At 35.1% G+C, this 22789-nt stretch overlaps 1 protein-coding gene across 2 annotated transcripts; it reads left to right on the plus strand.

Moving 5' to 3' along the window:
- Nucleotides 1-3194: 3194 nt before the first annotated feature.
- ADAMDEC1 (ADAM like decysin 1) lies at nucleotides 3195-20262 on the plus strand. 2 transcript variants are annotated; one of them, XM_035022584.1, is made up of 15 exons: nucleotides 3195-3375; nucleotides 3656-3788; nucleotides 5494-5603; nucleotides 6466-6542; nucleotides 7261-7339; nucleotides 8811-8887; nucleotides 9903-10089; nucleotides 10307-10369; nucleotides 11038-11109; nucleotides 11405-11574; nucleotides 11934-12015; nucleotides 12702-12832; nucleotides 14017-14194; nucleotides 17984-18069; nucleotides 19367-20262. In XM_035022584.1, exons 2-15 carry the CDS (start codon nucleotides 3701-3703, stop codon nucleotides 19371-19373), a joined length of 1407 nt encoding a protein of 468 aa, XP_034878475.1. In that variant the 5' UTR covers nucleotides 3195-3375; nucleotides 3656-3700; the 3' UTR covers nucleotides 19374-20262. The 2 variants fall into 2 exon arrangements, with proteins under 2 accessions (XP_034878475.1, XP_034878477.1); XM_035022586.1 differs by lacking the exon at nucleotides 3195-3375 and having other exon boundaries at nucleotides 3401-3788.
- The last annotated feature ends 2527 nt before the right edge of the window (nucleotides 20263-22789 follow it).

Below are 22789 nucleotides of genomic sequence, written 5' to 3' on the forward strand. Positions count from 1 at the left end.
ACCCTCTCAGAAGAGCAAACAATTACTCTCTTGTGTCCCAGGCTTCTGCTAGATCCCTGCCTTCACCCTGCCTGTGTCTGAGCTGTCCACCTGCCAAGCAACATAGCACTCCTGTGTTTTATCTCAGGCACAAGTGGCTGGGTTTCAAAACTCCAAATTTAGAGATCCACACAGTCTGGACTGGTGCTGATCCTCTGGGGGAGGGTCTTGCTGCACCAGTGCCTGTTTGTCCCAGAAATCAGTTGTGCAACCATGCAGCAATTCATAGTTTACGGTAAAGTACAGCTAAAAGCTGACATGAAGGTCTGCTGCCCTCAGGTGGTATCTTTGTTCCTATGCTAGGGCACAGGACAGCATGCTGGTGCTGCTGGTTCTTTTGCCCCTGAAGAGCCTGTGCCACCACTCTCAAATATACTTCAAGCAGCTTCCCTGTGACCCAGGGGATCCTCAGACCACGCTGCCCACTCCTGTATCTCCACCCCCCTTCTCCACTGGTGTACCACCAATCCTGCCAGGTACAACCCTGGCCATGGTGCAGACCTCCAAAACTTCAGACTCTGTGCTCTGAGTATTCAGGGTGCCTGGGTGTCTCAGTCAGTTAGGCATCTGACTCTTAATTTCAGCTCAGTTCATGATCTCAGGGTCATGGGATCAAGCCCTGCCTTGGGCTCCACTTTCAGTAGGGAGCCTGCTTGGGATTCTCTTCCTCTCCGTATGCCCCTTCCCCTATTCACATTCTCCCTCACTCTAAAATAAATAAATAAATCTTAAAAACAAAACAAAACAAAACAAAACTTATGGTATTTGGTCCCTCTCCCTTTCCCAGTCAATGGTTTTGGAAAGGTTTCTCTTGTGCAATTCCCTCTATGTGCTTTCACTCTCTCTCTCTCTCTCTTTCTTTTTTTCTCCCTCGCTCTTCTTTCCGTGATCAAGGCTCCCTCCCCTTCATAGCACCTGCAGCTCTTCTCTCCCCCAAATCAACTCTCCACAGATCCTACCTTCCAGGATGTGACATTTTTTTTTCTACCTCTAGTTGTGCAATTTTGCTCTTTCCATCCTCAGATCAGTTTTTTGGGCGTTCAAAATGATCTAGCTGTGTTCAAGGGATGAGGCAAGCTTTGGGTCCCCTTATTCCTCTACCATCTTAACTACTCCTCCCTTTGTTTTTCAGCTAATATTATCTAGTTCTCTCCACCCACCAAATGGTGGGCTTCTAAAATCTACTCCAACACAATGCACAAACTTCAACAGTCATGTATAGCATTTATACAAATTGTATCCGTTTGTAGATTTATCTTAATTAGACTTTGTTGCAGGAATACTTAAATAGTAAGGATAGTATCAGGGTCATATTGGAATGCCCAGAAATGTAGTATTAACTTAGTATAAAATCAAACTTAACATGGTCTCCATAAATATTTATCTTGCAATACCATTAGATAATTAATAAACAAAATGAAATTCCACTTAATAGAGTGAAAGTAGAATTTTAAGCTGCAATAAGAGTTGCCAAAAGGTAATAAAACAGCTCCCAAATACTGAAAGACATCAATTATCAATCTAAAACTGTATTTCCAGCTAACTACCATTAAAGAATAAGGTAAAATAGTCTCAGCAAAAATGAAAAGAAAAACATGAAAGTGCTTCTTTAAGAAAATTTTAATGACGTGTTTATCAAAGAACCCAGAACAACACAGGTTTAAACTGCACAGGTCCACTTACACCTGGATTTTTTTTTTTTTTTTGAGAAAAATATAGTACAATACTATAAATCTATTTTTTCTTCCTTATGATTTTCTTAACATTTTCTTTTCTTTTTCTTTATTGTAAGTATACAGTACATACTACCTATAACATACAAAATATGTGTTAATCAACTATGTTATCAGTAGGCTTCTCGTCAACAGTAGACTATTAGTAGTTAAGTTTTTGGGTGGTTAAAAGTTATAACCAGATTTTCAACTGTACAGGGGGTCAGCACCCATAATCACCACATTTTTCAAGGGTCAGCTATATGTTTCACTAGGAAATTTCTATTTTTAAAAAAGAACTGATGTTAAAAGAACCTGTGAGCAAAGAAGGTGGTATATATATGAGTGATTTCAATTAGCATCATTTGTATAAAACACACAACTAATGATAATGACTAACTTGGGCATGAGAATCATAATAGAACTAAAATACTTGACAACAACATGTAAGGTGGCAAGGAGTGGGTTATGGATAAGAGTTAAACTGTGCCAAGGCCTTGTATTATTTGATAGTAGAGATGTTAATTAAGATTATATTCTGTTAGATTTTAATGGCAACCACTATAGGATGTATGTAGAATGTTGATCTTCTGGATCAGCAAAATAAGTATAAAATTACAAAGAAAACTTAAATGGCTCAAAAGAATATAAGAGGACAGAAAACGGGCTAGACCTAGAGAAGTAACTATAAAACTCACAATCACATCCTAGTAAGTCCCCAAAGGTACTGGGAAAATTAGCCTCAGCAGTTAAAGAGCACAGATTTCTAGATTGGGAAAACTATAAAGGGAAATGCAATTTGGTGATAACTCTCTGAGAAGTTTCGTATCAATGTATATGAAGAATCTCACATCGATTTACCTTTTTTAATTAAATAATACCATTTCTAGTAACTAGTAATTTATCCACAAGAGGTAATTAGAAGTGGCAGTTGAAGAAATATGCACATACTGAGACACACATAAACACAGAAATGCTTCATGCTGTACAAAAAAAAAAAAAAAACAGGTTCCCAAAACCCTCTATACAATAAGAACTAAAGTTCATAAATTTTAATTTTTGTCTATTTCTTTTCTTTTTTCTTTTATTAGTAAACAGAAAAGATATAAAAATGCCACAATGTTAATGGAAATCCTTTCCTGATGATGGGCCTTTAGGTAGCCAACTTTTTTTTCTTAAATATTCTCTTGATATTTATGACCAAGAAAATGCATTATTTTTGTAATCAGAAAAATACTGTAATTTTTCTGCAGGAGTGTGTTTCAATTGTACTTCATATACAGGATAATTAGGTTGAGGCTCATAGTGCCGAGAGAATGTACACCGTGCATTTCTTTATAGTCTTGCATGTGTATGTGTCATGCATGTGTGTGGATTGCCTTGTACAAATTTTATAAGAAGCTTGAGGTCGGTGTTGTTCTTATCTGTTTTTACAGATAAGGAGACTAAAAGTCAGAGGAATTACAATATGCAAGTTTGTAAGACTTTACCTAGTACTTGCTTTATCGATTCTGTGTTCTCTGCGCCAACTTCTCAAAATATGTATGGACTACTAATATATTTTTTAAATTTGTAGATCAATTTCTATAAAGCTACTGAATGGCAATTGTGGTGGTTCAGTTTGGTGAGTATGCAAATATGTACACGGGCATCTCGGTCTCAGTTGATTCTTTCCCACCACTATAGGAACACCAGGGCCAAGCCGCTGTCCAGACATAAATTCCCTAACAAGCTGTAACCACAGACATAAACACCTCTCTTAAATGAGGAACGTTCTCATGATCTTGACACTGCAATTTCTTGGCAATTTCCCAACACCATTAAGAAACATTGCCTAAACTCACAAAGAATGCTTGAGGTTTTTTTTTTTTTTAATTTTGCTTTGTTTTTTGTTTTTTGTAAAGAGAAGTAGAGGAGGATAAAACTGGACCGCTGGGGAGGCCAGTTTCATGCTGTGTGGCACTTCTCAGCTATCTGCAGTAGGCAAGATGTCTTTGGCCCTACTTTCTGTCCTCTGGCTCATCATTCAAACTCAAGGTAAGCACTAAAATACTGACGTTTTATACAAAAATCAAATTATTTAATGCATTTTTAAGGTACCCTTGAAAAAGTAACATTCTTATATGACCCAAAGATCACTACTGTTTGCATTTTGATATATTTACTCAATTTATATAAACTCCATGCTCAGAGTCAAGGTGTGATTTGTATAATAATTTAGTTAGGGTGCACCTGAAATTTTACTTCTCATTCAATAATTCTACTAGATCTATAATTGTATTTTCTAAAACATACAGCCCAAATAACACCAGAGGATTAACTTCCAGACCAGAAATCAAGAATTTTCTCACCATCTCCAATGCTATCTTGAATAACATTGATATTTTCTACTCCATAAAGAGACCATCATCTATCAAGACACAATTTGACCAAAAATTGTGCTAGGATGGATGACAAGGAAGACTTTTAAGTAAAATTAGCAATAGACATAATTACAGTATTAAGCAAAATTAAAACTTAATTGACCAACTGAACAGTTAAAGACTAAAATTTATTAAAATTTATTCTAACCTCAACCCCACAACTCTTTCCATTAACTGGATTCATATTCTCCATTGATAAAAAAAAAAAACTTTTAGTAATATATTTATAAATTTCCTGTTTCCCTGTGTAATGAGTCCATCTTGGGATAGCATCATAGCAGAACTCTGGGGTCTGAATAGGAGAAAATTTTTGCTTGATTATTTTCCTTCAGGTTCTCCACATCAGCCAGGTGTTAAACTGCTTGGTGTTCCCAAGGTCACCCTGTCTTTCAGTGGGAAATTGCCTCTAAGCACAGACATTTATCTTTGAAAATGGGAGCATTTAAAAATAAGACTGACCTTACATGAGTGATTGAACAATTAAAAGAAAGGGTAGATAAGGTGCACCTACCATCTTACTAGACTGGTGCTGCATAATTTTATATATTTTATGTTATTCAATTTTTACATCAACCTCCATTTTAGATAAGTAAACTGATAGGAAAGCAAAATAACTTTTATAAGGTCATTTAGCTAGGACTTAAGACCATATCCTTTGGCTCTGATATCAGTTCTCTTCCTACTATATGCAAGCAAAATATAAAATTGTCTGTGAAATATTATACCAAGTGTATCAAGAAGGACATTTAGCCTACTTGCTGTCTGATTTTCCTACTTGCTACCTGATGCTTTGAAATTGCTCCAGCAAGGGATAACACAAACTTTGTTTCCTATGAAATCTGAAGTCTTGAGGGTAAATGCTAATGAGAGGAAAAACATAATGGTTTATTGTTACACTTAGAAATAAAATAGTGGTTAATAGAGTCTTTCCTAATAATGAGGTATTATCTGCTTATGAAAAATTTGATTTTTGGAAGAGGTAGTCAGGGGTTGCACCACAGAGAGAAAAAGACATAGAAAGCAAAAACAGAGATCTCTGAGAACACTAAGAGAAAAATCCACAATTTTGAGGAGGACTATAGAGGAAGAGGGAACTGGACTACAAGGCAGAATCCTGGCTCCTAGAAGCTTCCATGTACTGAGAAATCCTCTGAAGAATTATTTCATCATCTCCCTGTCTTTCCAGAATAAGTAGATAGAGCAAATAAAATTTCGTCATTATCAAAGCTGATAAGGAGGAAGAAGGACCCAAACCAAACAAAACCCAAGACCTTTAAATGCATTACATTAATATTTTTTCTTTTTTTCTCCACCAATAGCCATAAAGCAAACACCTGAATTAGAGCTCTATGAAGTAGTTCGTCCTAAAAAACTACACATTTTACACAAAAGGGAGATACAGAACAACCAGACAGAGAATGGCAAAGAGGTAAGTAATGTGAATGATAGTGGGATTTCACAATCAGAGAGCCAATAAAAAGCCTTTTTACTAATAGAGGTGATGCCTAACAGTTTACTTTTGAAGCCCATATCCACAGCTCCTCTTTGTCCAGGAACGAATGCAGGATTCTAGGAATGCTTTTACATTCAAGCAGTAGGAAGAGAGTTAACTATTTCACTTGATCAGAAAAAATAAAGCTGCTTAGACATTTCTCGGTTTGGAGGTTAGGGGGAGAGCACAGGAAGGGAAGCCATTTCTAGAAAGAAATGTTTCTTGCCAAGTTCACCAAACAGTATCCTCACCTCCTGCCCCACAGAATTGCCTTTTCCTTGACCATTTTGCTTATAATGGAGAATTCAACATTATCTCATTAATTAGCAAGATTTACAAAATATATTAAAGATATTAACTCTTTGACTCTTACATTGTTGCAAATACTTATAATTTTTACCTTAATTCCTAGTAGTTCTTAGTTGGTTTTCTTTAGTATATTTTGTTTGGTTTTTAAAGTAAGAAAAATATGTGTCTTATTATTAAACCATTAGTGATCCATTAGGATACACAGGACAGTATACTGTACAGTAGGGCAAATAATAAGTTCCTATCTTACATAGTAGAGTTAGTTTAATCTGTGAGTATTATTACTGAATTATTATACTTTTTGGAAATCCATCTTAATGTACAATTTGTATTTTATTTTATATATTTTAAATATATAAGAGAACTATTTTATACTACAGGCACTTGTAATTATTCTTCTATATATACTATGTGTATCATTGTATTATAATCATTTTAGATAGACTCAGAAATATAAATTGATATCAGTATATTATTAAATATTTTTTAGGAAAGATATGAACCTGAACTTCAGTATCAGATTACATTAAATGGAGAAGAAGTTGTTCTTCACCTGCAAAAAAGCAAGTAAGTTGTAGTTCCTGAAGGTCTAATCACTAGATTATATTAACAGAATATGGAAAAATAAACCTTATTGAGTCTCTATTTAATGCTATTTGAGGTAGAAGACATGAAACACTTTGAGTTTTAGATGTTATTAGATCGTGCTAATGTTAGCTAAGAAGGTTGTTGCTTTCTAAGGAAATTACATGCAAAGTATAAAGCAAAGAGAGCAACACAGATAAATATTTTTCTTCCTTAATATTTCTCCCAATTTACTGAAAATCTTTTCTACCCATATGAACTCAAATTTTTGACGTGGCTTCCTATTATTTTTATAAGAACGTATGTAAGGGTCATTTAGGGCACAGAGTCTTGAGATAGATCCCTGGGGATGGGGCTCCACTAAATTCTACATCTGTTAGTGAACTTCTCCCTGATAACAATGGTCTTTTATGCATGTTAGTCTTTGACGCAAAGAATACCAAAATAACCCATTTGAGGATAGAGAATTTGCAGCTGAAAAGTATCTGGGGGCAATTCTTCCCTTGAATCTAATGGGCATAATTAATACTTTGACTTGCTTCAGCAACAGAGTTCCAATGTTGGAAAAGGATCAATGAGTCAGCATGTCTGCTGTTTCTCAATGTAGGCATAATCATTCTTTCAGTACGAAAGATCTTGTCAGGAACATTAGCCCTTATTACCACCCTAAATGTACCTTGCAACTTTTTGAACTTTGCAGACATCTCCTGCGGCCAGACTACACTGAAACATATTACTCACCCACAGGAGAGGAAATCACTACAAGCCCTCAGAACATGGTAGGTTCTGAATACTTTCTGGGACTCTTTCTAGGATCTGCCACTTATGTTGTAAGATGCATAGGTCCAAGGACAATTAAAAAAGAAATTGAAGTACTTGGAAACAAGGTGCTTGTCTATGACCAATGAGACAACAGATGAAAAGATGAAAAAATCACAGTCAGCTTTTTTTTAAAGGTAAGGATAGTAGGAGGCTTCCAAGTACTGCATTTGTAGAAGCAACCACAAGTCCACTTTCCTCTAAACCATCTTATCAAAAGGTTAGAAATATTCTGCTGGTAGCTACTTGAAACATCATATAGCTATTTACTATTTTTGAACAATATATGTATATATCCTGAGGTCAGAAAGGGAATATTAATTATTTAATTAATATAATTTTATGTCTCATTAAACCACCATGCCATAGATAATGCCAAGGCCTAGCTGTCAGACATAGAAAATCAATGCCAGGGTAAGAACAGGAAGAGAATACAAAAAGACAATCATGGAGTGTTACCAAGCTAAGTGAATTTCTCAGAGCCACTCTCCTTGGGCACCCCCAAACATGTGTGTCTCTATGAAAAGGCAAAACTTCTGTCACAAAGTGGCTCTTTGTTCCCTTCTCACATAAAATCTCTGGTTTCATGGATATCTGGATTTTTGCTAACACTTAAATTAATTCATACTCAAGTGTGAATGGCTGATATCTTAATTTGGTATCTTTTCCAAGTGCTCTACAAGAAAATGTTTATGATGACAAGGTTTATTCCAAATCAAGAAAAACATAGATGGAATTTCAGACCCTAAAACAAGTCAGTTTATTTTGAACAAGAGTTTATTCAATAGCTTTGTTGGATCATTCTACATGTGACCCCCTACTTTGCTTATATGGAGCACCAACCATGTATGACTCTCTAGTTGTGAATAAATTTGCTGTGGTTTTGATGCTGGTAAAGGGATTCCACTAACATGCCAATTAAAATGACAAGTTGGACCAGCCCCATGAGGGGCTTAGGAGTGGTAGTGTGACTTCTTGAGAACCCTGGAATCTAGAAAAATGGGTACCTTGTTTTATTAATATGTGATGCACAGTGTCTTAGGGACTCACACAGGGAAGCCATATTCTCAAAAGAGGGTCTTCAAACCTGAGAGCTCTCTGGAAGTACTGTCGATCCCAGGAGGGCTGGGCCCTTCTCAGATGCAGCAACTACTTTCACCATGAGCCCACTTAAGTTCACACTCCTTGGACTTTTCTATCATGCAATTAATGCCAGAAAGACAATTCAGCCATCAAAGATGGAATTTCCAGGGTCAGTAGTGGAACAGGTCATAAAATCTCTGAAGTTCTCACTGTTTTTGTTTCTGGTAACTGGTCTGGCTGCCACCACTATTTGAAGAACCTTCCTATGTATTCAAAATAACAGCTTTCACCACACTGTGATATGTTTATTCTTATAGTTAAAAAAATATATTTCTTTCCCATCTTTAGGAACATTGCTACTATAATGGACACATACTAAATGAAAAGGATTCTGTTGCCAGCATTAGTACTTGTAATGGGTTGAGGTGAGTCACTTGCAAAAATGTTAAACATTAAGTACAATTCTATTACACAGAATTGAGTCTTCCTGGATGTCATGTCTTATTATCTTGGTGAAATCTTCTGCATAGATAAAATGCTGTTAAAATGAAGATTAAAGTATCACACTTGCAATCATTTTATAATTATGTTTAACATAATTTTTAACAGTGTATGCATTCACATGCACATGCACGTGTGTGATATTTCTGTTTACAAAAATAATTCTTGCCAATTAGGGAAAATTTAGAAAGTAAGAAAAAATACAAATAAGAAAACAACTACCACAAAATTCTGCTTAGGAGTGACTACTATCATTAACATTTTGTCATGTTTGCAGCCTTTATGCATATAAACATATATCTTTTACATGGTTGAAATATGAAATAAAATATATATAATTGTTCCTCTAACATAGTTCATGCCACGTGGTATCATAAGCCTTTTCCCATATCATAAAATGCCTTCATAGACGTAATTTTTAATGACTATCCATGCTGTATTTGTAGTCCTCTGTCATACGAATTCACTTTATATTTCTGAACTCATTTTCTTAGTAAAAAGAAGAATTCTTTAAACTACTACTAGTTCCAACCTGTTCCTCTGGCTGATTTGCTCATGATTCTTTCTCTCCTCTGGGGTTAAACACTTCTTTACTCTGTCCTCCATGATATTCCTAGGACCTGCCAAGAAATGTTTGCTAAGTGTATAAATAAACTATGGACAACTATTTATTGAGCTTATGATATAAATTCTAAATTCTCTGGGATAAGCTTCATCTTAGCAATTCTTGTTCAGAATTTTCTAGTAAATAATATAGACTTCATTTTACTATTGACAAGTACTGATTATAACTTAAATTAGCAAAAGTTAGCTGGAAAGCCTATGCATGAAAACTGTATGTGTGAGCTTATGATTTAGGGAGAGGTATATTCTGTTCTGGTCATTATTGTGACTCTGTGTGGCAGAGAATCTTGAAATATGAGTCTCTGTGTCTTACAGGGGATACTTCACACATCATGACCAAAGATATATGATAAAGCCTCTGAAAAGCACAGACCAAGAAGAACATGCTGTCCTCACATATAACCAAGAGGAGATAGACCTGGCTAATCACACTTGTGGTGTAAGAAGTGTTGGCAGGAAACAAGGCCATATTCGAACTTCCAGGTCACTCAATAGCCCAGAGGTAAGTGTATATTTCCTATGTCATCGTTTCTTCCAATTATCTCAACAATGATATATGGTATACCATTGTGTTCAACAGTTACTGCAAAGGTAAAGCCTATAATTCACTTACTTATTCTTTAACTTAATTTCCCTCTGGAAAAAAAATCTCATTGCAAGTTTTTCAATCTTTTAGGATAAAGATGATTATTAATGATGTTATTTTACTCTTTGTAAAGCAAGAAGACTTTCTTCAGGCTGAGAAGTACATTGATCTCTTGTTGGTGCTGGATAATGCTTTTGTGAGTATGTATGCTTCTTGGGCAGTTAAGTCAACTTTTAAGTTTTCTTATCAAATGAGCAAAGGAAATAAGCTATCCTAGCTGAAAATGCACTCTGGCCACCTGATTGTCACATCTTTTCTACCTGCCTTGCTGCCAGTAGTTCTCATTCACTCTCCAACCCTTTAATATCCACCTGCTGCCAATATATTCAGATACTGGAAGTATACTTAATACCAGATAGCTATAAGAAATCAACCATAATGATGAAAAGCAAAAAAAGAATGGGTTATTAAAATATTTTCAAAATTCTCACCCTATTATGTAAATATAGAGTAGATACAAGACTATATATATTTTACAAATTATATTTATATCCATAAAAATACTATAATCTGTGATCCTAAATTAGCAAATATTGCTTTATAATCAAATTTTAATAATATTGAAATGGTTAGAAATATTGAAATTGTTAATTTGATTTCTTCAACTTAAAATGAAAAACACTGAAATATATATGATGCCTACTTTTTTTCTTACCTTTAAAAAGAATTTGTTGAAACACAGTGTTATATAAGTCAGACATGAATGAAAAACATTTACTTATGTTGAAATGTGTAATTTTTCTTAAAATGTTAAATCCTGTACCACGTCAACTTTTTTTTATGTTTGTATTTCATATTTTACAGTATAACATGTATAAGGGAAACCTGACTTTGATAAGAAGCTTTGTGTTTGATGTGATGAACCTACTCAATGTGGTAAGATATTTGTCCTGTAAACATGTACTTCCACATAGAAGCTTGGGGCTTCTCTATGGTTTCACCAAGTAAGGAGGTGGGAGGGTCACAATGGCTTAATGTCAGGAGTTTTGGGAAATTTAGCAGGCAAGTATTAACATCAAGGTAAAATCACTTGTACTATAGCAAAAGCAACTTCTAGGATTTCTATTTTCAAAACGTGATACACTTATCCATCACTTATGGTGAACAAAAGATTTAAGACAATGAAGAAATCTCAAACATTTTCATGAAAAAAAAAATGCTCTTCCCACAGATTTATAATACCATAGATGTTCAAGTGGCATTGGTAGGTATGGAAATCTGGTCGGATGGTGATAAGATCAAGGTGGTACCCAACACAGGTGACACCTTTCACAACTTTCTGAATTGGCATCGTTCTAACCTGGGGAAAATGAGGATACATGACCATGCACAGCTACTCAGGTGAGCATATGCTGACCAGGGCCAGGTGTATGAAGGTAGGGTGGAGAATTATCCCAAAAGGTTCTTGGCAGAGATTTCTGTTCAATCGTATCTCCCCAATCTGTTGTCAGAGAGGCTGAAGTTCTACCATTAGGAATTCACCTGTAAGAATGTGGAGACCCATGTCAGGTTTACTAAAATGGACTCCTGGATGTGGTGATCATCTGTGATCATATAATGCTATGGAATAGCAGAAGCTTTTCTGGAGCCTAGTGAATATAAAAAGGGTGGAGCAACATGGGAAATCTAAAACATAATTGACAAAAGCTAATGGTTCCAAAGACTCAGATTGTGACAATAGACCTGTAATTTTCACACAGTGGAAATGGCTTCAGCAATGGACGTGTAGGAATGGCAGCCTCGAATTCCTTGTGTTCCCCGGCTTCCATTGCTGTTATTGAGGTTTGTAAACTCATAGTAAGGCTCCCTGTGAGTCTGTGTCCTCTATGAAGACCAGAATTATGCCTCATACAGAGTTAACACAAAGAATGTTTGCTGAGTCAGTAAATAGAAGTAGAAATGAACCTACTGGTAAATCGTTACACTGAAGATACCTTAGATTATAAAACAGAATATCTCCTTACATTGGCCCGCCCAGAAATCTTCATTCTTTGGTTGGTATTAGGGAATAAGAACAGGAAGATTGGAACAGAAAGGGAACCCAGATGCCCTCTGTGGCCTGAGCCAACTTCAAATTAATTATCTTCAGTATCAATGCTCAGAGAGGTCGGAGAAGGTACATTTTGGTGTCATATGGCCAAGTACTACCAATGTCAAGCATTATGACAATAGGTTTTGGAGGCCTTTGAATACATAGTATGGTACTTCTTATGAAGAATGTAATTACTTAATTTACTCATCATTTACCAAGAACTCCTCATTAGCTCAGAAAATATTTATTGAGCATTGATTCAATGGTTGGATTCACAGGAGCCAGACATTTCAAATGTTAATTCAACATTTTACAATAGCCCATGACAGGAAAAGGAGCTTAATGACTCATTATTTTTCATCTGTCGAACTATTTTATTAAACTAGGAAATAACTGAATATAAGTAATAGATGTTTCTTTTTTTTTTTTTTTCTAGGCTAAGAAAAAGAATAATGTGGCTCTTGTAGGAGTGATGTCACATGAGTTGGGTCATGTCCTTGGTATGCCTGATGTTCCATATTATACCAAGTGTCCCTCAGGGAGTTGTGTGATGAATCAATATCTGAGGTGAGACCTTGTCACCCTTGGGAAAAAATATGTATTTCTTAAATCTTAAAGAATTCAGATGCAGTCTATATAGTGAATGGGTATTTTTTACCAAGGGCTGTGAATCCCATTAATTCACCCTATAGACTCTTGATGCACAGGTTTTACCAGCTTATCAGGGCTAATTATTTAAGATTTCCAAATATGCCAAGTTAGAGATTATGAGTATAGTAACCATGTTATTTTAACTTAAAATAATTTTAACATTAAATAACATATTTTTAAATAATAGCCAAGACATGAAAACAACTTATGTATCCATCAATAAATGAATGGATTAAGAAAATGCTACACACACATACACACACACACACAGTGGAATATTACTCAGCCATAAAGAAGAATGAAATCTTGCCATCATGTCAACATGGACGGACCTAGAGGGTATTATGCTAAGTGAAATAAATCAAACAGAAAGAGACAAATATCACATTATTTTACTTATAAATGCAATCTAAAACATAAAACTAATGAACAAACAGACAAAAACAGAAATATACCTATAAATACAGAGAACAAACTGGTGGTTGACAGTGGGGTAGGGGGATGGGCAAAATAGATGAAGGGGATTAAGAGGTACAAACTTCTATTAAATAATAATATGTTTTCTAAAAATATGTATCTAATTAAGATGATGACAACATTCTTATATATCTTCATCACTAATCACTAAACCATTTTTATGTTATTAATTAGCTTCTAATGCCAGTCACTTTGCAAGGACTTAGGATAGAAAAATAAAAAAGAATACCTTGCTCTTAAAGTCCTCATGAGTAGGAAGATAAATATATCCAAATATATCCTAAGTCTGCAATTATTCCCTTTCATTAATTCATTATTATTATCTCTTACCTCTCAGCCCTCGGTGGTGATCACAAATGGTGAGGCTCATTCATCATTCCTGCCATTTAGGACAGTACTGAATCCACACAGGAAATTCTTCCAGTTCTACAAACTCAGTGTTTAGGGAAACAATTTTCCAACTAGCGTAGTATTTATGCTCTTTCGCCCTCCACATATAACATAGTGCAGTCTTAAACAGATATTGAATTTGGAATTTCCATTGAACCAGGTGATATAGTTAGACAAGTCAGATTCTCATGTTAATTTATCACTAGATTTCATGATTTCTCTTCTGGTTACAGTTCAAAATTCCCGAAGGATTTCAGTACAACCTGCCGTTCACATTTTGAGAAATACATTTTATCTCAAAAACCAAAGTGCCTACTGCAAGCACCAATTCCTAAAAATATAATAACGAAACCAGTGTGTGGGAACCAACTTCTGGAATTAGGAGAAGACTGTGATTGTGGCTCTTCTAAGGTATGAAAATCTGCAATTAAAAATTTATTAGAGAGTTATTGCAGCATGAGAATTATGCTGTTTTCTTCTTCTTTTCCTTCTTCAAGGAATGTTCTTTTGGAAATTCTTTCTAAAGACAAACATGGCATCATGGTAAAAAAAATAGGCTCGCACTTGAGGTTTTCTTCATTTTTTTTTAAAGACTTTATTTATTTATTTATTGAGAGAGAGGGTGCAAACTAGGGGAGGGGCAGAGAGGAGGGAAAGGGAGAGAGAGAGTATCCTAAGCAGACTCCACACTGAGCACAGAGCCCTAGATGGGGGCTCCATCTTGCAACCCTGAGATAATGACCTAAGCTGAAACCAAGAGTCAGATGCTCATCCTACTGAGCCACCCAGGTGCCCCACACATGTGTTTTTAATACTGATTTTAGACACATTTTGAAAGGCATTTCAAAAGCCAGGATACGCTTATGACATGATTGTATAAAGTTCAATGTAAAGAAATAAATCGTTAACCATAACATGTCATTTACAATCTTTCCTAGACATATTGGTCAGAAATTCTTAAATCATCTAAAGTCACAGTTGATCATTTGTTGAGCAAAAACACTTACAGATCTAGAAGCAAGTTCTCTCCATAGAGAGATCAGGCCTTTCCTCACCGAGCCAGTGTATAAACCAGGCAGGAAATGAAACAGAGAAGGAGAGAAAGAAAAATCACATAAACCTGTAGAAAATAGGTTATTAATATAAAACATCTAAGATAATTACTATAATTCTGCTAATCTTTATAAAAATCTGGCCCTGCAAAGTATCAATGTACTGTAAAGAATGTCTCTGATAAATATTTGCCAGCAATTCCACACTAGTTTCTAAGACAACATTCTGAGTTCCTAGCAATCTTCTTTTACTTTTAAGACTGAAAAAATGAGTTACTATTTGAAGAGATTTTTTTATGTGTCAATCTGCAAAATAAATTTTTATGTACACCATATCTCCTGTATTACTCACAGCAGACCTACAGAATGGGTTTTGTTATTATCCCAATTTAGAGAAGTAAAACTCAGAAAAGTTAAGTAACTAGTTCCAAAGATCCAAAGCCAGTAATGAATGAAGCCTGTGGTAACCCAAGATTAATTCATTACTTTAAGAGGCCACATGACAATGGGGAGAGCGTATAATCTCTCTCTGCTTCAGTTATTTATTCAGACTTTTTAAACTGTTGAATTACATTAGAAGATTTCATAGTGTAACTTAATCATTTGTAAAGAGTATTACAAATATTCTTTTAATTATAATGAAATATGAAATAATACAAATGATTTGGTGCTTTATAATAAGTTAGATATAAATTTATCTCATTCCTACTTGCTTGCATTCCCATATGGCTTCTTGGGTGAAAGGCATTTGAAGTTGTTCACAATCCGGGGTACTTCTGATTTCAGCAATCCCAGGGCCTGTAGTCAGTGCACACTGACAAAGAGAGACAGAGAGAGAAAAACACTTGATGTGTAGGGTTTAAAATTGTCTAAGTATATCAGCCAGCTCCTGTATTGCTTCCATTTTGTGTTGATTTTCTTCTTAAGGAGTTGAATAAAACTAGAGTTCAGGCTTATGAGCAGCTGAATTTTATATAGCTGTTTTCCTACCTAAAAACTAGTTTGTAAACTTTATATAGTATCTTTTAGTGAATAATCCAATTTTTCATGATCTCATATGCTATTTTACTATTTTTATGTACCCATTTAGGTCTATTTCTAGATCTTAAAAACAAACATTCTGCTGATCTACCTAGATATTATCACACACTATTTTAATGACTTTAACCATGCAAAGCATTTTAATATCTGCAGTGGCAAGTGTGTTCATTTCTTTTTTTTTTTCATTATTATGTTATGTTAATCACCATACATTATATCATCAGTTTTTGATGTAGTGTTCCATGATTCATTGTTTGCATATAACACCCAGTGCTCCATGCAGAACGTGCCCTCTTTAATACCCATCACCAGGCTAACCCATCCCCCCCTCCCCTCTAGAACCCTCTGTTTTTCAGAGTCCATCATCTCTCATGGTTTGTCTCCCCCTCTGATTTCCCCCCCCTTCATTCTTCCCCTCCAGCTATCTTCTTCTTTTTTTTTTAACATATAATGTATTATTTGTTTCAGAGGTATCTGTGATTCAACAGTCTTAGTGTGTTCATTTCTTGAGGTGGAATTTGCATCATCATTCTTCAGTGTTCATTCTCCCATATAGCTCTTGGCACTTTTTTGGCAGTTTGCTCACAAATACAATTGAGATTCTGATTGAAATGCATGAAATTCATATTTCTCTCTGAGGGCCACTGGGATTTTCACAATGTGATTGTTTTATTGTTTTAAAGGTTTTATTTATTTGAAAGAGAGGGAGACAGCAACAGAGAGAGCGAGAGAGAGCACAAGTGGGGTGAGGGGCAGAGGGAGAAGCAGACTCCCCGCTGAGCAGGGAGCCTGATGTTGGGCTCGATCCTGGAACTCCGGGATCATGACCTGAGCCAAAGGCAGATGCATAACCGACTGAGCCACCCAGGCACCCCACAATCTGATTGTTTTAAAAGACTAGTTGTCTTTTGAGTTTCTCAGAAAAGTTAAATATAAAGTTCTTCATGTAGTTCTTGCATATGATGAAGCTTATTCTGAAGTATTTTCTATTTTTATTTTTGCTATTAGTGTGTGTAATGTTTACCTTTTTATATTAGGTTCTACTTTATTACTCCTTTTGATGTTATTTTATTATTACCTTAAAAAGTGATCTTAGTGACTCATCCATTGTTTTTAGAGTTGATTCTCTATTTTTTCCTTGGTCAAATATTTTATTACATATAAAGAATGAAAATGTGATTTATACTTTCCAATTATTATTATACTTTCATATCTTTTCTTTTTCTCACAGCATTTGTCAGAATTTTCATAAAAATATAGACTATAAATAATCCATGTCTTACTGTTTATTTTATTAGATATATTCTTGCTATTTATCAGCCAGATTTTCTTTCTTTATAGATTATCTTTATTTTCTAATCTTTGCCATCTATCACAATAATATTAGTTGTTTTCTACCCTCAGTCTCTTAATGTGATGGATGATATTACTTTATTCTGTATTGTGGAGACACCCTTGTATTTTTGGTGAAAAAAAAAACACTGCATAGTTGTAATGGAGAGTTATTATATTAATAAACTGCTGTTTTGTTAATATTTCATTCAAGCTTTTGCATTTATATTCAAAAATGAGAATTATGTATGTATATGTATGCGTGTGTGCATGTGTATATGTATGGATGCATGTGTATACATATGAATGCACATGTGCATGTATGTAGGTGTGTATGCATGTGTATTTGTGTAAGTGCGTGCGTGTGTGTGTGTGTGTGTGTGTATTCATTACCAGCTCTCATTATCAGAATTATGCAGGCTTAGTAAAATAAATTGAGAATTTTAAATTTTTTTCCTACCTTCAAATAGTTTGAATAGCAGAGAAATATTCTCTTGAAGTTTTAAATTAATTTACATGTAATATCATTTAGGCCAAATTTATTTGTGGTAATTCTTGGATAAATTTATTTTTCTCCTTTTAAGAGGTAGTTTTCATTGCACTTAACATTATTTTCTATTTTTAAGTTTCCTTGGTCATTTCCTCTGGAATCTATATAGTGGAGTAATTTAGTTTAAAAACTGAAATTTTTTTGCTATCTTGTACTAAAATTGTATGCACATGGTCTATAGAAAAAATGCTGAACCCACTTTTTCATTGTGTGTATCTTCTAAAGGAATGTTCCAATCCTTGCTGTGAGGCCATGACCTGTAAATTAAAATCTGAAGCTGATTGTAGAGGAGACACTCTGAACCATATCACGTAAGACCTTTTTTCTCTTTTTTGTTTCAAAATATTTTCTCATTTTTATTTCAGATTTGAGAAAGATGCACCACTGAGTTCTGCAATACACTAAACACAATTTACTTCACATTTTTATTTATTAATTTTTTGAAATTTTTTATTATTTATTTTTAATTTTTTTTTACTTCACATTTTTAAAATAATTCAGTTTCAGAAAGGAAAAAAAAAGCCACCATACTGAACAAAAACAACTCAAGGTTGTGTGTATACTAATATGCTAATGAGAAAAGTAGCTACATGGTCATCTGTGAGATGTGAAATTAAGACTGCTTAAATCTATGCTAAAAACTATAAATTTCTGTTAGGTCGTGATGAGTTTAATACAAACTAAGATGAGAAAAAGAAAAGTTCATTTTAAAAAACCCTCTGTTGATGAGTACATTTTACTCTTGATTAAGAGCTGATAATTGTAACTTACAAGGTAGTCAGAAAATCAATAACATTTAAGAATATATACTATATGATTCAATGGTTTTACTTCTTTTAAGGTGTTTCAATAAGCTATAATCCATGTATTTTGTGTTTTATAGAATCATATATAAGTTGGGCTAGGGAACTCAACTGCTCTGACTGAATACAGTATTTGTTTCAGTGAAAAACAGTCTCTGAACAACAAAGAATCATAAATGGGGAAAAACTTGGGATAAAATATATGGAAAGTGTTATTACTCCCCACCCCCTTCCCTGAATCTTTTCTGGAATTGAACCTGCGAGACATTATAAAGGGAATCATTGACTCAGACACCATCAACTATCACTTCCTTAAGAAAGGATCAGCCAGGTCCTAAGACCAGGAGCAGCATTCATTCCTTTGGCAAGCCCCATTTGACACGGCCTGTTGAACCCCCTGTGTGATCCACTCTGCAGGGAATTCTGGAAATTATGCTCATCTTCTTATTTGGTCACAGACACAAAAACTTAGCATCTAAAAAAATATCCGTTCAACCCCTCAGGGGCTTGGAATAATAAGTGGGCAAGTCCCATTACTGGGCAAGATTGGCAATCTAGTGTCATGGAAAGGAAATTGGACTTGAACTCAGGAAACTTCAGTTCTTTTCTTAGTTCTACCCAAAACTAGCTGTGGGACTTCAAATCAAGTTATTTAATGAGTGTTCTCACCTACAAAATGGAGCTAGTGCTGTTGTCACTCAGTAGGGTTCTTAGTATTATTTAAATTTTATAAATGTTATCAATGTTACATAATATTTTATAATTTGTAATAACCATGGCTTACAATTTTTTTTCTTTTAATCAGACAATGAATCAAAAAATCTACTTCATTGAAATGCTACTTGCTAGGACAAGAATCAAGAAATCTAAACAACCAGGAATCTTGTACTTAGATATATTTTGCTTTTCACTTGGCATTATACTTTTTACATTTTTATCAGTCCGGCCAACAGGTAAATGTACTCAGTGAAATTGCCTGTTTTCTAAAGCCTGATCCTTAATGTATTTTTAAGGATGGGAAAGGTTGTTGCCTAGCTTTGCTCTTTGGAGAACGAAAGAAATTAACCCTTGACCAAAACCCCTCAAATTATGCAAGTTCAAGTCAGAACTGTAAAATTACAAGTGGCTTGTGTTTTTACCCCACGGTCATTTTACTAGTATAGCCCATGACAAAATAAGACCCCCTGAGTGGGGCGCCTGGGTGGCTCAGTTGGTTAAGCGACTGCCTTCAGCTCAGGTCATGATCCTCACGGTCCTGGGATCGAGTCCCGCATCGGGCTCCCTGCTCTGCGGGGAGCCTGCTTCTCCCTCTCCCACTCCCCCTGCTTGTGTTCCCTCTCTCGCTGTGTCTCTCTCTGTCAAATAAATAAATAAATAAATCTTTAAAAAAAAAAAAAAAAGACCCCTTGAGTGAAGCCTTTGGCAGAAGAAGGGAGAACAGAATTCACGTGTCATGTACTGATCCTCAATATTCCACTTCCCTTGCTCTTCGAAGTGTGATAGTTGTCTGTATCACATCAAGATTAATTAAACATAAACATTTTTCATTTTGTCATGTATAATCCTCTCACCATCACATATAAGTGTTAATTTTGAGAAGTCTTAATGCTCACAATTTAGCTTAACCATCAAGGAATGCTTCATTCATCTGTTGATTTAACATACCCCATAATGTCAATGAATAAAACCACAACTTTTTGAGCCTCTTGTGTGTGGTCATTTTCAAAAATAAATATTTTGGAGTTATGTTGTAGCTTTGCGTTAGGTGTTAAAGTCTCACATGATGAATTTGACTATTTTTCCTATGGTCCTCTAACCATATTGCCACAGAAACCAGGCATCACAATATGGAGATGAATAAAGTTCACATCATCTTTTAATGCCCAAAATGAAAAGACTTGAGGCCAGTCACATAAGAAGATGAGACTTCTTCCTGAGGTTTCTTTTTTTAAATACTTTTTAACAATTACTCAAAAAAATTACTCAAAATTCCACTGATGTTTATACTGGGAGAACAGAAACTAAGACATACTTCTAAAGATTGGGCTTTGAAAAGAACAACCTTCCAGAAAGCCCTGCTTATGGGTGTCACTTATCTCCCCCTTCACTGCCTCACTATTATTGCTGGGCTTGGCACCACCAAGGCTAAAGCAGAAGCTGCTTGTCCGATGTCACTGAGAGCCATGCTATAGCCCGCAGGCTTGAACTGTCAATATTTTTGGATACAGACTTCCAGCCAATTCTTCCAGGGCAAAAAGGTTTCTTTTGGCATATTTCCTTCTCCTACTTCATGCTCAAGTAAAGGTTTCTTATACTAAAACTGCCTGAGTTGCAAAAATTATAGACAGTGAGTATGTGAGTGTCAATTGTTAGATTTTCAGGAATATTATGAGCTGGTTATGAAACACAGCCATTACTCAAAACCATCCTGTACAAATTTATAATTAAATAAATTATATTAAATGTTATGGAGTTCTCAGAGGCTTCTCAGAGTTCTTCAGAGAAACAGAATATATATACATATATATAATGAGATGTATGTATTTTATGTACTTAACCATGGGTGTGTAGGTATGTATTTTATTACATACATTATTCATTATATATCATATATGCATATACATATTTATAGAGAGATTGAGATTTATTATGAAGAATTACTTATTACAAGGAATTTGCTCACACGATTATGAGCTCTGAGAAGTTCCAGAATCTGCCATCTGCCAGCTGGAAAACCAGAAGAGCTGCTGGTGTAATTTAGTCCAAGGGCAGAAAATGAGGTGGAATGTCCCAGCTCAAGTAGGCACACAGGAAACAAAAAGAGTGAGTTCTTCTTTCTTCTGCCCTTTTTTGTCTTCAGTGCCTCAACAGACTGGATGACATGCACCCACGTGGAGAAGGGCAATCTGCTTTACTGAGCTCACAGATTTAAACATTAAGCTCATCCAGAAACACCCATACAGACACACCAGAAATAATGTTTAATCTGGGCACCTCAGGGTGCAAGCAAGTTGACACAGTTAATCATCACAAAAGCAAAGGGCATACTCAAAACTCATGACTTCCTATTACACTATATTTTAACCTATGCTCTTCTGAGTTTAGTTCTACCACAGCTGTGTGTTGCCAGTCTATCCACCCACACGGGGCATATAGCAACCATACACCTCTACTGCACGTTAAGTGATGTCACACTGGTAGCTTGAAATGGGCTGTGGTGGGAAAATTATATTACAGAAATAAGCAAATGCTATTAATCGTTTATTGATTTGCTTATGTCTATACTTAAGAAAGTGATGGAAAAATTTATACTGCAGATTAAATTTTTTAAAATGAGTTGTTATAGCAATTTTATGTGAATAGCATAAAACCCTGAGATACTACTCCTTCAGTATTTGAAAACTCTTGTCCAGTTCAACAAAGAAGTTACATCTTTGACAAATAAGTGAAATTCATTGTCATATGTTATATGTATATACATGCAGCCATTTCTCCAAGGCATATCAGTGTAATCAGAATAGGATGGATTCTATTAGCCTAGAAATATGATCATGAATCTGTCTCCACGCTCTTCTCCCTTACTGAGTAAGTCCAGGTATATAATCTGGTCTTTTTCTCTACCTTTTAGTGTTTTGTTTTGTTTTACCTAAAAGATCCCTTGTGTCTTTCTGAAATTTGCCTTGATCAGGGCTACTCCAGCCTATCCAACATGGAATTATACCTATAAACTTCAAAGGAAAGCAGTCAGGATACTGGTTCTTTTCCACCCTCAAAGAATGTTCTTCCTCAGTTACTTGAGACAATATATAGATATTTGGGCTGCAGAATGAGGAAAAGAGGGCCCTTCCAAATTTTACTTAGTAACATCCAAGCTTCAAAAACTGGAGTATATCATGCGGAAGGGGGACAACACCTAACTTGAGTGGCTTCAGGCTCTAAGTTTCAAGCCTTAGTTTAGTGAAAAAGACCTATTACATAATTTTCAATTTCTTAATGATTCTTCATTTATCATGGAAAGATATGCATCTTCCAAAAAGGGTCCTAGAGATTTGGTAACAGATACAGTTGTGTATAACTGTCATATCACCAAAAACCAGTTTAAATGAAACTTTTCCCACAGAATTTGTCAGGTGAACTATTCAGAAAACAAACACACACACACACACACACACACACAAGCATTGCTATAATAAAGATTTAAGTACTCTTTTTGGAAACCTCCAGATGG

Source organism: Mirounga leonina, unplaced genomic scaffold, assembly GCF_011800145.1.
Source record: "Mirounga leonina isolate KUSES-001 unplaced genomic scaffold, KU_Mleo_1.0 Mir_176, whole genome shotgun sequence".
Taxonomy (NCBI): Eukaryota; Metazoa; Chordata; class Mammalia; order Carnivora; family Phocidae; genus Mirounga; species Mirounga leonina.